Here is a 12,701-nt window from a genome sequence, read left to right on the forward strand (position 1 = left end):
AAGAGAAGCTGTCATCATGAAATGCAGTGCAATCTGGAGGCAGCAGGTCACAGAGCAGGAGGAGCTGAGCAGATTGATACAGTTTTGTGGGAAATGATTCAGGAAAACGTATTAATTTATTCATTTTTGTCTCTGCTATTTCTGATCTTATTGTTCACGGAGGTGATATCAGTGACTGACAGCTATCGCTGTGTACACACTTAGGGCTGTATTACACTGGTAGATTGCCTGCCAGATGATCGCTAACGAACGAGCAGGGAATACTATTAATCACTGATAACACCTCTCCCGTGTACAACTATCAGTGACTGACAGCTATCTCTGCATACATACTTACATAGAGAATAGTATTAATCTCTGATACCCCTCCCCTGTGTACATCTATCAGTGACTGACAGCTATCTCTGTATACACACTTACACAGAGAATGCTATCAATCACTGATAACACCTCCCCGTGTACATCTATCAGTGACTGACAGCTATCTCTGTATACACACTTACACAGAGAATGCTATCAATCACTGATAACACCTCCCCGTGTACAACTATCAGTGACTGACAGCTATCTCTGTATACATACTTACACAGAGAATGCTATCAGTAACTGATAACACCTCCCCATGTACAGCTATCAGTGACTGACACACTTAATGTGAATTTAGATGGGGTAAGGAGAAGCCGATTGTTGGGAAGGAAGCGTTTCTTGCCAACTGACGGCGGCTCATTAAGTGGAGGTAAAGCGCTGCAGTTACATGCAGTAATCGCCTCCACAGCATGAGGACAAGGGATCGCTATTGTGAACGCTTGTCCTCATACAGCTGCATTGTGTCTGGGCATCAGAGTACTGTTCATCAGCATCAGCGTGCAGGCATACTGTATACACTTATGACTACCAGTATGCAAGCCAGGGAGGATGTCAATCTTTATGAGGATGGTGAGTAAAGGCCAGTTAACGTAGTCCAATGAAGCAGGCAATTGTTGGGAAGGAGGCATTCCTTCCCAAAGAAATGGATGCTCTTCAGTGGAGGAGACCGCTGCATTTACATGCAGAGATCCTCTCCACTGTATAGGAATGAACAATGGCTAGTACTATTGCTCATCCTCAGATTCATTGTTTCTGGTATCTTTCACCGGGTGATCGCCGGCACCTTTACATGGGCAGATTATTGGGAATGAGTGTTCGTGCGATAATCTGCCCAACAATCGGGCCGTGTAAAGCCACCTTTAGGTACACAGATCTTCACTGCATGCCCAATCTGCCACATGGTTTTCCTGACAATCACCCAAATGCTAAAGTACCTTCTGCATCTACAACACTTCGGCTGTCACTGTAACTGATCCAGCTGATGGCACAGTATGCAGTATCTTTCAAAACCATCAAATAGAACATGTGATTGGATGGGTTAGTATTACAGAGACCCCTCTATTAGCCCAATAATTTAATTAGGGTGAGCAGGAAGCATTTAGATAAAGCTACCCTATGATCTCATTAGTCCCATTTCAGTTTATATTGTATTATATGTTTGTACAGATACCATTATTTCAACAAGGTGTAAGGGATCACTCTCTCTCAGTGGGTAGCAATCACAGACTTCTCCTCTGACAACGGGGAGGTGCTTTAATTTGGCACTTCATCACCATCACACACATAAACATCGAAAATAAACACCTGCCCGTCTGGGCTCTACCTAAGACACGTGTTGTCTCTACCTCACCTATAGAGCGCCGTTCACACTCGGGATTAGATCCGGCTTCCTCAGCCATATACGGTCCAGCAGCCTCCAGGCTGTCACCACACCAACATCCTTTGGGGGGAGATGGTCCAGAAGTCCTCTCGACTCTGATCGTGCGACCCTCTTTCCGTAGGCGTCATTGGGCCCCCAAACTCCAGGCTTTACAAAGTCTATTGGCCCCTCAGCCCTCCTGGCTGAGACCATACAGTGCCTCTCAGGCTTCCTCAGCCTTTCCCCCCCCAAATCATACACAGAGGGTTGTTTTATCCCTCCGTGATTACAGCAGCAGGCCTCACCTGCGATCACCTCTGGCAAAAGACAATATATATAGTGAAAGGGTGTGGACTGGCAGATCCCACTACCAAACCTATCCCCCAGTCCACATGAAATCCAGCCCAGAACAACATCTAGACAAAACGCCTCAGCAAACTTCACTTTGCTAAAACCACTGCAGCTTTTTGGATTTTAGTTATCTCACCCAGCTGAGGTATCTGGGTGGAATATACACGCCTCACAGCACTTTTTATACTGTACACATCACCACAAAGGTTTATTGGAAAGATTGTATTAAAGGGAACCGGTCATGTTGAAAATGGTGTCTGAACTGTAGGCAGCATGTTATAGAGCAGGAGGAGCTGAGAAGAGTGGTATATAGATTTATTGGAAAAGGTTCAGTAAAACTTGTGTTTTATTCATTCAAATTCTTGTTCATTCTGGGCGTTGAAGTGAAGGAGGCGGTCTTATCAGTGATTGACAGCCTTCCCTCTATGAGGAGGTGGTCCTATCAGTGATTGACAGCCTTCCCTCTATGAGGAGGTGGTCCTATCAGTGATTGACAGCTTTCCCTCTATGAGGAGGCGGTCCTATCAGTGACTGACAGCCTTCCCTCTATGAGGAGGCAGTCCTATCACTGACTGACAGCCGTCCCTCTATGAGGAGGTCCTATCAGTGATTGACAGTCTTCCCTCTATGAGGAGGCGGTCCTATCAGTGATTGACAGTCTTCCCTCTATGAGGAGGAGGTACTATCAGTGACTGACAGCCTTACCTCTATGAGGAGGCTGTCCTATCAGTGATTGACAGCCTTCCCTCTATGAGGAGGAGGTACTATCAGTGATTGACAGCCTTCCCTCTATGAGGAGGAGGTACTATCAGTGACTGACAGCCTTACCTCTATGAGGAGGCTGTCCTATCAGTGATTGACAGCCTTCCCTCTATGAGGAGGAGGTACTATCAGTGATTGACAGCCTTCCCTCTATGAGGAGGAGGTACGATCAGTGACTCACAGCCTTACCTCTATGAGGAGGTGGTCCTATCAGTAACTGACAGCCTTCCCTCTATGAGGGGGCGGTCCTATCAGTGATTGACAGCCTTCTCTCTATGGCGGTGTATACAGATAGCTGTCAATCACTGATAGGGCCTCTTTCTTCACTTCAAAGCCCAGCTTGAGCAGGAATTTAAATGAACAAATTACAAGTTTTACTGAATCTTTTCCCATAAAAACTATGTATCAGTGCCACCGTCAGCTCTGTGAGAAGATCTGGCAGACGTTCTTCTCTACCTGTTGTATGATGTTCTTTGTTTTTGTTTCACTTTGTCATCTCCTTTCCTTCTCCCAGCTGTCACCTATTTGCACTGATTGTCTCCTTTTATATTCCCTCCCATACTGCCTCACTTTGCGGTTTATACTTCTTCCTGGATTGTGTTCACTGCTGGAGGCTGCTTCTCCTGATTCCTCAGATAAGTCTGTTTCCTTTATTTGTGTATCTTGCTGGCTTGATTGTAGGCGACCCTGACTCCGTCCGTATTAAGTGCAGGGAGCCGGTGGTCGTATCCCCTCACTATTATAGGGTTTTCAGGTGTCACATAGTATAAGGTACGAGGGCATGCAATTGTCTACCATAAAGATCTTTGCATGGGCATAGCAGTCAGGGAGAGCTCTAGGGGTTTTATAGGGCTCACCCATATGCTCCTTAGTTTGGGATCAAGCCAGTCGGATGTTTATTTATAAGTTCCAGCTTTCTGCAACACCATCCGTGACATTATAAACCGCCATAACCGTCTTAAGCATGGATCCGGTTTCAGCCTTGATTGACCGCATGCAAGGTCTTTCACTGGAGGTAGCAGATCTCCGTAAAACTGTGTCTCAGTTTCAGGTGACCGGTTCTGCTTGCGTTCATGGAGAATGTTCCGAGCCTAAGATCTCGCTTCCGGATACGTTCTCCAGGGGTAGTGAGAATTTTGTTCGCTTTAGAGAGGCTTGCAAACTCCATTTTCGCCTACTTCCCCATTCCTCTGATGATGAGGAGCAGAGGGTGGGGATCATCATCTCGCTGCTCAGGGATAGCGCTCAGTCTTGGGCCTTTTCGCTGCCGGTCCTCCGATCGGTGGATTAATTTTTTGTAGCCTTGAGACAGATATATGATGACCCGGATCGTATTGCTCTGGCTGAATCTAAGCTGCATCTTTTATGCCAGGGTAAACAGTCCGAAGAGATATATTGTTCAGAATTTCGGAGATGGGCAGCTGATTCTGGTTGGAATGATGCTGCACTCCGAAGTCAATTTTGCCATGGTCTTTCGGAAAGATTGAAAGACGCATTTGCTTTTCATGAGAGACCAGCATCGTTAGAGTCAGCCATGTCTCTAGCTGTTCGCATTGACAGGCGTCTTAGAGAGAGAGAGGAGACTACTCCTTCCTGTCATATTCAGTCCAAGGACAGTGGGGCTGTCTCATTCAGTGCGCAGGGGTCTCAGTCTCTCTCAATATCCTCTGAGGAGGAGGCCATGCAGCTGGGTTTGCTTGCCTCTGATATTAGAGGATTCAGCTCTCAGAGGAGGGTTTGTTTCTGTTGTGGGGGTATAAATCATTTCGCCAATGAGGGTAATAAAAGAAAAACAAAAAGAAAAAACCCTCTAAAAACTTTCCATTTGCTACTATTGGCAAGGTTGATGTGGAAATTGAAGGTTTGCCATTTACTTGTAGTTCCCGTTCTCTCCTACCTGCCAGGGTGGCGCTAGACAGCAAGAACATTGTTTGGGAGATTTTTGTAGATAGTGGAGCAGCTGTCAATCTCATTGATAATCAATTTGCAATAACGCATGGTTTCCAGGTATGCACTTTGGAAAAGGATATACCTGTTTTTGCTATCGATTCCACTCGACTTTCTCAAAGATCGTTAAAGGACATAGTTCACAATATCCGTTTGACTGTGGGTGACGCTCATGTTTCGTAATCCGCTTAAGACAATGTTTCGTCTTAAGCGGATTACCTACTCCTCTAGTGTTGGGGCTACCCTGGCTCACTAAACATAACCCCACCATTGATTGGCAAGCAAGGCAAATAAATGGTTGGAGTGAGTTTTGCAGAGAGAATTGCCTCACGGCATCTCTTTCAGAGATTTCTACCAAGACTGTGCCATCTTTTCTCTCTGAATTTTCGGATGTGTTTTCTGAGAGTGGTGTCCAGGAGTTACCCCCGCACCGGGAGTACGACTGCCCTATTAATCTCATCCCAGGCGCCAAACTGCCAAAATCACGTTTATACTATCTCTCCCAACCTGAAAGAGTCGCTATGCGTACTTATATCTCTGAAAGCCTGAGAAAGGGACACATCTGACCCTCGAAGTCACCTGTTGCCGCTGTTTTTTTTTTTTGTTAAGAAAAAAGATGGTTCTATAAGACCATGTCTGGATTTCAGGGAGCTGAACCGTATCACGGTTCGTGACCCATATCCGTTTCTTCTGATCCCGGACCTGTTTAACCAGATTGTTTGGGCTAAGGTTTTTTCTAAGTTGGATTTAAGAGGGGCATACAACCTAGTCAGGGTCAGGGAAGGGGACGAATGGAAGACAGCCTTCAGTACCCCTGAGGGTCATTTCGAGAATTTGGTTATGCCCTTTGGTTTGATGAATGCTCCGGCCGTCTTCCAACATTTTGTGAACAGCATTTTTCATCATTTAATGGGGAAATTTGCACTGGTGTATCTGGATGACATTTTGATTTTTTCTCCTGATTTCAAGACTCATAGAGACCACCTACGTCAGTTCTTGCTGATTCTGCGGGAGAATAAATTGTACGCTAAACTGGAAAAATGTGTGTTTGCGGCTCCGGAGATTCAATTTCTTGGTTTTCTTCTCTCCGCTTCTGGTTTTTGCATGGACCCTGAGAAGGTCCACGCTGTGCTTGATTGGGAGCTTCCTGAGAATCAGAAGGCGCTGATGCGGTTTTTGGGTTTTGCCAATTATTACAGAAAGTTCATTTTGAATTATTCCTCTGTTGTTAAGCCACTCACTGAAATGACTAAAAAGGGGGTAGATTTTTCTTCGTGGTCGGTAGAGGCGCGTAAGGCCTTTTCTAGTATCAAAGAGAGTTTTGCTTCCGCTCCCATTTTAGTACAACCTGATGTCTCTCTACCTTTTATTGTTGAGGTGGACGCTTCTGAGGTGGGTGTGGGTGCGGTCTTATCTCAGGGTCCCTCTCCTGCCAAATGGCGACCGTGTGCCTTTTTCTCAAGGAAACTCTCCTCTGGAGAGAGAAATTGCGATGTGGGAGATAGGTAGTTGTTGGCCATCAAATTAGCTTTAGAGGAATGGTGCCATTGGTTAGAGGGAGCCAGACACTCTATTACCGTGTTTACAGACCATAAGAATCTGGCCTACTTGGAATCGGCCAAGCGTCTGAACCCGAGACAGGCCAGATGGTCTTTGTTCTTTTCTAGGTTTAATTTTGTTGTTACGTTCCGCCCTGGGGTTAAAAATGTGAAAGCAGAGGCCCTGTCACGTTGTTTTCCGGGAGGGGGGAACTTTGAAGACCTGGGTCCCATTTTGGCTGAAGGGGTGGTCGTCTCTGCTCTTTATCCTGATTTGGAGGCAGAGGTTCAGGCAGCCCAGGCAGAGGCTCCTGATCTTTGTCCCCCTGGGAGGTTGTTTGTGCCTCTCGCTTTATGACACAAGGTTTTTAAGGAGCACCACGATACTGTCCTTGCTGGGCACCCGGGGAGTAGAGCCACAGTGGATCTCATTGCTCGGAGATTCTGGTGGCCGGCTCTTCGTAAGACGGTGGAGGGTTTTGTGGCAGCCTGTGAGACCTGTGCTCGTGCCAAGGTCCCTCATTCACGGCCATCAGGTTCTCTCCTCCCGTTACCCATTCCTTCCCGTCCTTGGACGCATCTGTCCATGGACTTCATTACGGACCTGCCTCTAGTGGACCGTTTTAGCAAAATGGCGCATTTCATTCCCTTTCCTGGGTTACCCAATGCTAAGATGCTGGCGCAAGCGTTTGTTGATCACATTGTTAAATTGCATGGCATTCCTTCAGACATCGTTTCTGATAGGGGCACGCAATTTGTTTCCAGATTCTGGAAGGCCTTCTGTTCTCGCTTGGGGGTTCGGTTGTCGTTCTCTTCTGCTTTTCACCCGCAGTCGAATGGTCAGACCGAACGTGTCAATCATAATCTGGAGACATATCTGTGCTGTTTTGTGGCGGAGAATCAGGAGGATTGGTGTTCTTTTTTGTCCCTTGCTGAGTATGCTTTAAATAACCGTCGCCAGGCGTCCTCTGATAAGTCACCATTTTTTGGTGCATATGGGTTTCATCCGCAGTTTGGGACATTCTCTGGAGAGGGGTCTTCTGGTTTACCTGATGAGGAGAGATTTTCCTCGTCTTTGTCATTTATTTGGCAAAAGATTCAGGGTAATCTGAAGAGGATGAGTGAGAGATATAAGCGTGTGGCGGATAAGAGATGTGTGCCTGGTCCAGACCTGAATGTGGGGGATCTGGTGTGGTTGTCTACAAAGAATATCAAACTGAAGGTTCCCTCCTGGAAGTTGGGTCCTAGGTTTATTGGGCCTTACAAGATCTTGTCCGTCATCAATCCCGTTGCCTTCCGTCTTGATCTTCCTCAGACTTGGAAGATCCATAATGTTTTTCACAGGTCCCTATTAAAACCTTATGTCCAACCCACTGTACCCTCCTCCTCCGATTGTTATTGATGGTAATCTTGAATTTCAGGTCTCTAGGATTGTGGATTCTCGCATTATCCGCGGTTCTCTCCAGTACCTCGTTCATTGGGAGGGTTATGGTCCTGAGGAGAGGATGTGGGTCCCAGTGGCGGACATTAAGGCCACTCGTCTCATCAGGGCTTTCCATAGGTCTCATCCTGAGAAGGTGGGCTCTGAGTGTCCGGAGTCCACCCGTAGAGGGAGGGGTACTGTCACCGCCAGCTCTGTGAGAAGATCTGGCAGACGTTCTTCTCTACATGTTGTATGATGTTCTTTGTTTTGGTTTCACTTTCCTTTCCTTCTCCCAGCTGTCACCTATTTGCACTGATTGTCTCCCTTTATATTCCCTCCCATACTGCCTCACTTTGCGGTTTATACTTCTTCCTGGATTGTGTTCACTGGTGGAGGCTGCTTCTCCTGATTCCTCAGATAAGTCTGTTTTCTTTATTTGTGTTTCTTGCTGGCTTGATTGTAGGTGACCCTGACTCCGTCCGTATTAAGTGCAGGGAGCCGGTGGTCGTGTCCCCTCACTATTATAGGGTTTTCAGGTGTCACATAGTATAAGGTACGAGGGCATGCAATCGTCTACCATAAAGATCTTTGCATGGGCATAGCAGTCAGGGAGAGCTCTAGGGGTTTTATTGGGCTCACCCATATGCTCCTTAGTTTGGGATCAAGCCAGTCGGATGTTTATTTATAAGTTCCAGCTTTCTGCAACACCATCCGTGACAATCAGTCTGCTCAGCTGCTTCTGCTCTATACCACGGTACGTGTAGCTTACATTGCACTTTCATGATGACAGTTTCCCTTTAAAGGGGTGCCTCACTAAAAGAACACCTACATATCACCTATCCAGTCAATGGAACTATTCTGGTTCTGCTCTCAGCTTCTTATTGGCCATCTCAAGAGTTCAATGGTGTGCCAGTGCGCATACATAACTGTCGCTCCCTTTACTCCAGTGACTTAGGGACTCTGTTTTGTGATTTGTGTGGGTCTGTGCAATCGTGAGGATAGGTGATAAGTTGTTATGGTGGGATAACTCCTTTGGGAAGTCAAGGAAGAACAAACACAAACCGTTGTTGTGATCTAATACTTACACTGAAGAGTTGCGTAATCCAGAAGAAACGCTAATCGACTTGCAGCCTCTGCAATCTCATCCTTCAGCTTATAAACGGTGACATCACTTGAGGTCCTCAAGAAGTCAGCAAGAGCCACCAGATCTTCAGTGGTAGCTGGCACCTCGCTGACTCTGTCTGCTATTCTGCTGTACTTCAAACAAATACTAGCAAGACAAAAGTAAAAAGCCCATTTAGTGTGGTCGGTAAAAACAGTACCATACAGCTACTATTATATCATCTCCATTAGAAGGGTTGTCTTATAACAGCAGCTCTAACTCTGAAAGTACCTACAGTATCCTTAGAATAGATCATTAATATCAGAGAGGTGGAGGTCAGTCTCCTAGCAGCACCCCCAATCAGATGTTTGAAGGGGCCATGGCACAGCGCTGTATAATCTGTAGTGGCTATAGCTAGCATTGCATCTTAATCCCATTCTCTTGAATGGGAGTGAGCCAGGGGCAGACATACAATTGACCCTATAGGCAAGAAGGCCCATACCACTATCAAAATGGACACAGAGATTCTGATATATCAGATAAGGGAGGAACTTGAAAGTCACAGTAAGCACTTTGATGAGCCCCTTATCCTTGATAAATTAAGAAGCAAGGGTCCCATACACTTTGGCACAGAGGCTCTCTACAGTCAGTGTCTTCCCCTGGACTGAGCTGTAGAAAGAACATGAATGAACATGACGTCACAGGACAGCAAGACAGCTTCAGCCCTACAGACAGCTTACTGATGGGGTGCCAAGAGTCAGACCTCCACTGATCTGAAATTGATTAGCTATTAAATGGATAGGTCATCATTATGGAAAAGCCCTTCAATAGATGAATGCAATGGGGAATGTCTCATCTTTGCATCCAGTTTTCTGGTGAACAAATTTAACAATTTTTGGTTCAGATGCCGTTTTGACACAAAATTGTGGCCTACTGCATGTTTCTACCTCCCTCGCCAAAAGTAGGCAGGGGATGAGCGGGAGGAGGGGAGCCAACTCGTTTAACAACATGTGCACCAGAAAACTATGCCAGCTCCCTAGCCATGTCACTATTTTCCAGATTGAAAAAAAAAATTAAAATCCTGCAGCTTTTGCAGTGCGTGTGCGTGCACTGCTGCACCAATTCCTGAAACGATAGTACATGCATGCACAGTAGAGATGACTTCAGCCCTGGCAAACAGTAGGGCTGTACTGTGCTCGCACTGAACACTGGAGCGACAGCGCATGCGCAGTAACACAGGGCGAGGCGAGACAACACATGCCTGGCCCTGTCATTTAAGACTGCGGGAAGGGAGGGGGATGGCCAGAATTAACGAACGTGGCTTACAGTGCAATGGTGACGCCTGAGCTGTAAATTTGCATATGAGGAAAAAAATGTATTACTCTGAAATGCAGGCAAGGACCTGGATGGGAGAAAGAGCCTTTTATTTAGGGGGGCAGCGCACACCTAGCAATTCATTTGGCTGGACGTCAAGGTATGTAGTGACAGATTCTCTTTAATTATACTGTAGATGGTAACATGGAAAATTAAAAAAAGAACTCATCAAAATTCTAAACAAAAAATGAAAATGATGATTTAAACAACAGGTCATTTTCTGATGACACATTCAATTTAGTACATTTCCCACCAGTGAATGTACAGTGGGGAAAATCAGTATTTAATACACTGGTGATTTTGCAAGTTTTCCCACCTAATGTAGAGGTCTGTAATTTTTATCGTAGGTACACTTCAACTGTGAGACAGAATCTAAAAAAAATCCAGAAAATCACATTGTATGACGCTTCCTGTAGTTCTTGACCAAGTTTGCACACACTGCAGCAGGGATTTTGGCCCACTCCTCCATCCAAATCTTCTCCAGATCTTTCAGGTTTCAGGGCTGTCGCTGGGCTACCTTGAGTTTCAGCTCTCTCCAAAGATTTTTGATTGGCTTCAGGTCTGGAGACTGGGTAAGCCACTCCAGGGCTTTGAATTACTTCTTATGGAGCCACTCCTTATTTGCTTTGGCTGTGTGTTTCGGGTCATTGTCATGCTGGAAGCCCCAGCCACGACCCATCTTCAATGCTCTTACTGAGGGAAAAAGGTTGCTGGCAAAAATATTGTGATACATGGCCCCATCCATCCTCCCTTCAATACGGTGCAGTCGTCCTGTCCCCTTTGCAGAAAAGCACTCCCAAAGTATGATGTTTCCACCCCCATGCTTCACGGTTGGGACAGTGTTCTTGGGGTTGTACTCATCTTCTTCCTCCAAACACGGCAAGTGGAGTTGATACCAAAAAGTTCTATTTTGGTCTCATCTGACCAATGACCTTCTCCCATGTCTCCTCTGGATCATCCAGATGGTCATTGGTGAACTTCAAATGTGTCTGGACATAAGCTGGTGTGAGCAGGGGGACCTCGTGTGCCCTGCAGGATTTTAATCCATGACGGCGTAGTGTGTTACTAACGGTAATCTTTGAGACTGTGGTCCCAGCTCTCTTTAGGTCACTGACCAGGTCCTCCCGTGTAGTTCTGGCCTGATTTCTGACCTTTCTCAGAATCAACCTTACCCCACGAGGCGAGATCTTGCATGGAACCTCAGAACGAGGAAGATTGACAGTCATCTCGTGTTTTTTCCATTTTCAAAAAATTGCGCCAACAGTTGTTGCCTTCTCAACAAGCTGCTTGTCTGTTGTCCTGTAGCCCATCCCAGCCTTGTGCAGGTCTACAATTTTGTCCCTGGTGTCCTTAGACAGCTCTTAGGTCTTGGCCATGGTGGAGAGGTTGGAGTGTGATTGATTGAGTGTGTGGACAGATGTCTTTTATACAGGTAACAAGTTCAAACAGGCGCAATTAATACAGGTAATGAGTGCAGAGTAGGAGGGCTTCTTAAAGAAAAACGAACAGGTCTGTGAGGACCAGAATTCTTGCTGGTTGGTAGGTGATCAAATACTTGTTTCATGCAATAAAATGTTAATTCATTATTTCAAAATCATACAATGTGATTTTCTTGATTTTTATTTAAATTCTGGATCTCACAGTTGAAGTGAATCTACGATAAAGATTACAGACCTCTCCATTCTTTGGAGGTGAGAAAACTTGCAAAATCGGCAGTGTATCAAATACTTATTTTCCCCACTGTATATATGTGAGAATCACTAAAAGGGTCCATTCACACGTCCGTTGTTTCTTTCCTGATCTGTTCAGTTTTTTGCGGAACAGATCTGGAACAGATCTGGACCCATTCATTTTCAATGGGTCCTGAAAAAAAACGGACAGCTCAATGTCAGATTTTTTTTCAGGACCCATTGAAAATGAATGGGTCCAGATCTGGTCCAGATCTGTTCCGCAAAAAACGGAACAGATCAGGAAAGAAACAACGGACGTGTGAATGGACCCAAAGTCTGTTTAAAAAATGGCGCTTTCCAGTTGACTCATCAAATAACCTATGCGCTCAGCACACAGTATAAGAAGAAGTTTCCCAAGTGTGCTTCATTTTAAAATGTTTTTACTCACATGTTAATGAAAGGACACGGCATCGAACTATATATAATTAAAAATAACACTGCTGTCATGTTAGATCAAATAAACCTACGCACAGCTAACAAGTCTAAAAGGGTACCTACCTTACCGCAGTCCATGGAGCAAATGAAGAGATGAAAGGAAAACAAATGTCACTGATGTAGCCATCGACTATACATTTACATTATCAAACACTATAAATCTTGGAAATGCTCATTACAGAGCAGTTATAAAAATTGATTCCTTGGAGGCCAATAAAAATGTCCATCCTTGAATTGCATCTTTCAATCTTCACAGAGCTCCTGCAAGCTTCAAAGCTGAAATTTCTCAGCATTCCCTGCTGGTCCAGTGCAT

At 45.5% G+C, this 12,701-nt stretch overlaps 1 protein-coding gene across 1 annotated transcript in view; it reads right to left on the reverse strand.

Moving 5' to 3' along the window:
- Nucleotides 1–12,701, reverse strand: part of DNAH3 (dynein axonemal heavy chain 3) — a 348,463-nt gene that overhangs the window by 209,861 nt on the left and 125,901 nt on the right. The window contains 1 exon segment of the mRNA XM_040440318.1: nt 8,833–9,017. Coding sequence (XP_040296252.1) covers nt 8,833–9,017 — 185 coding nt within the window.

Source organism: Bufo bufo, chromosome 7 (assembly GCF_905171765.1).
Source record: "Bufo bufo chromosome 7, aBufBuf1.1, whole genome shotgun sequence".
NCBI classification, from domain to species: Eukaryota; Metazoa; Chordata; class Amphibia; order Anura; family Bufonidae; genus Bufo; species Bufo bufo.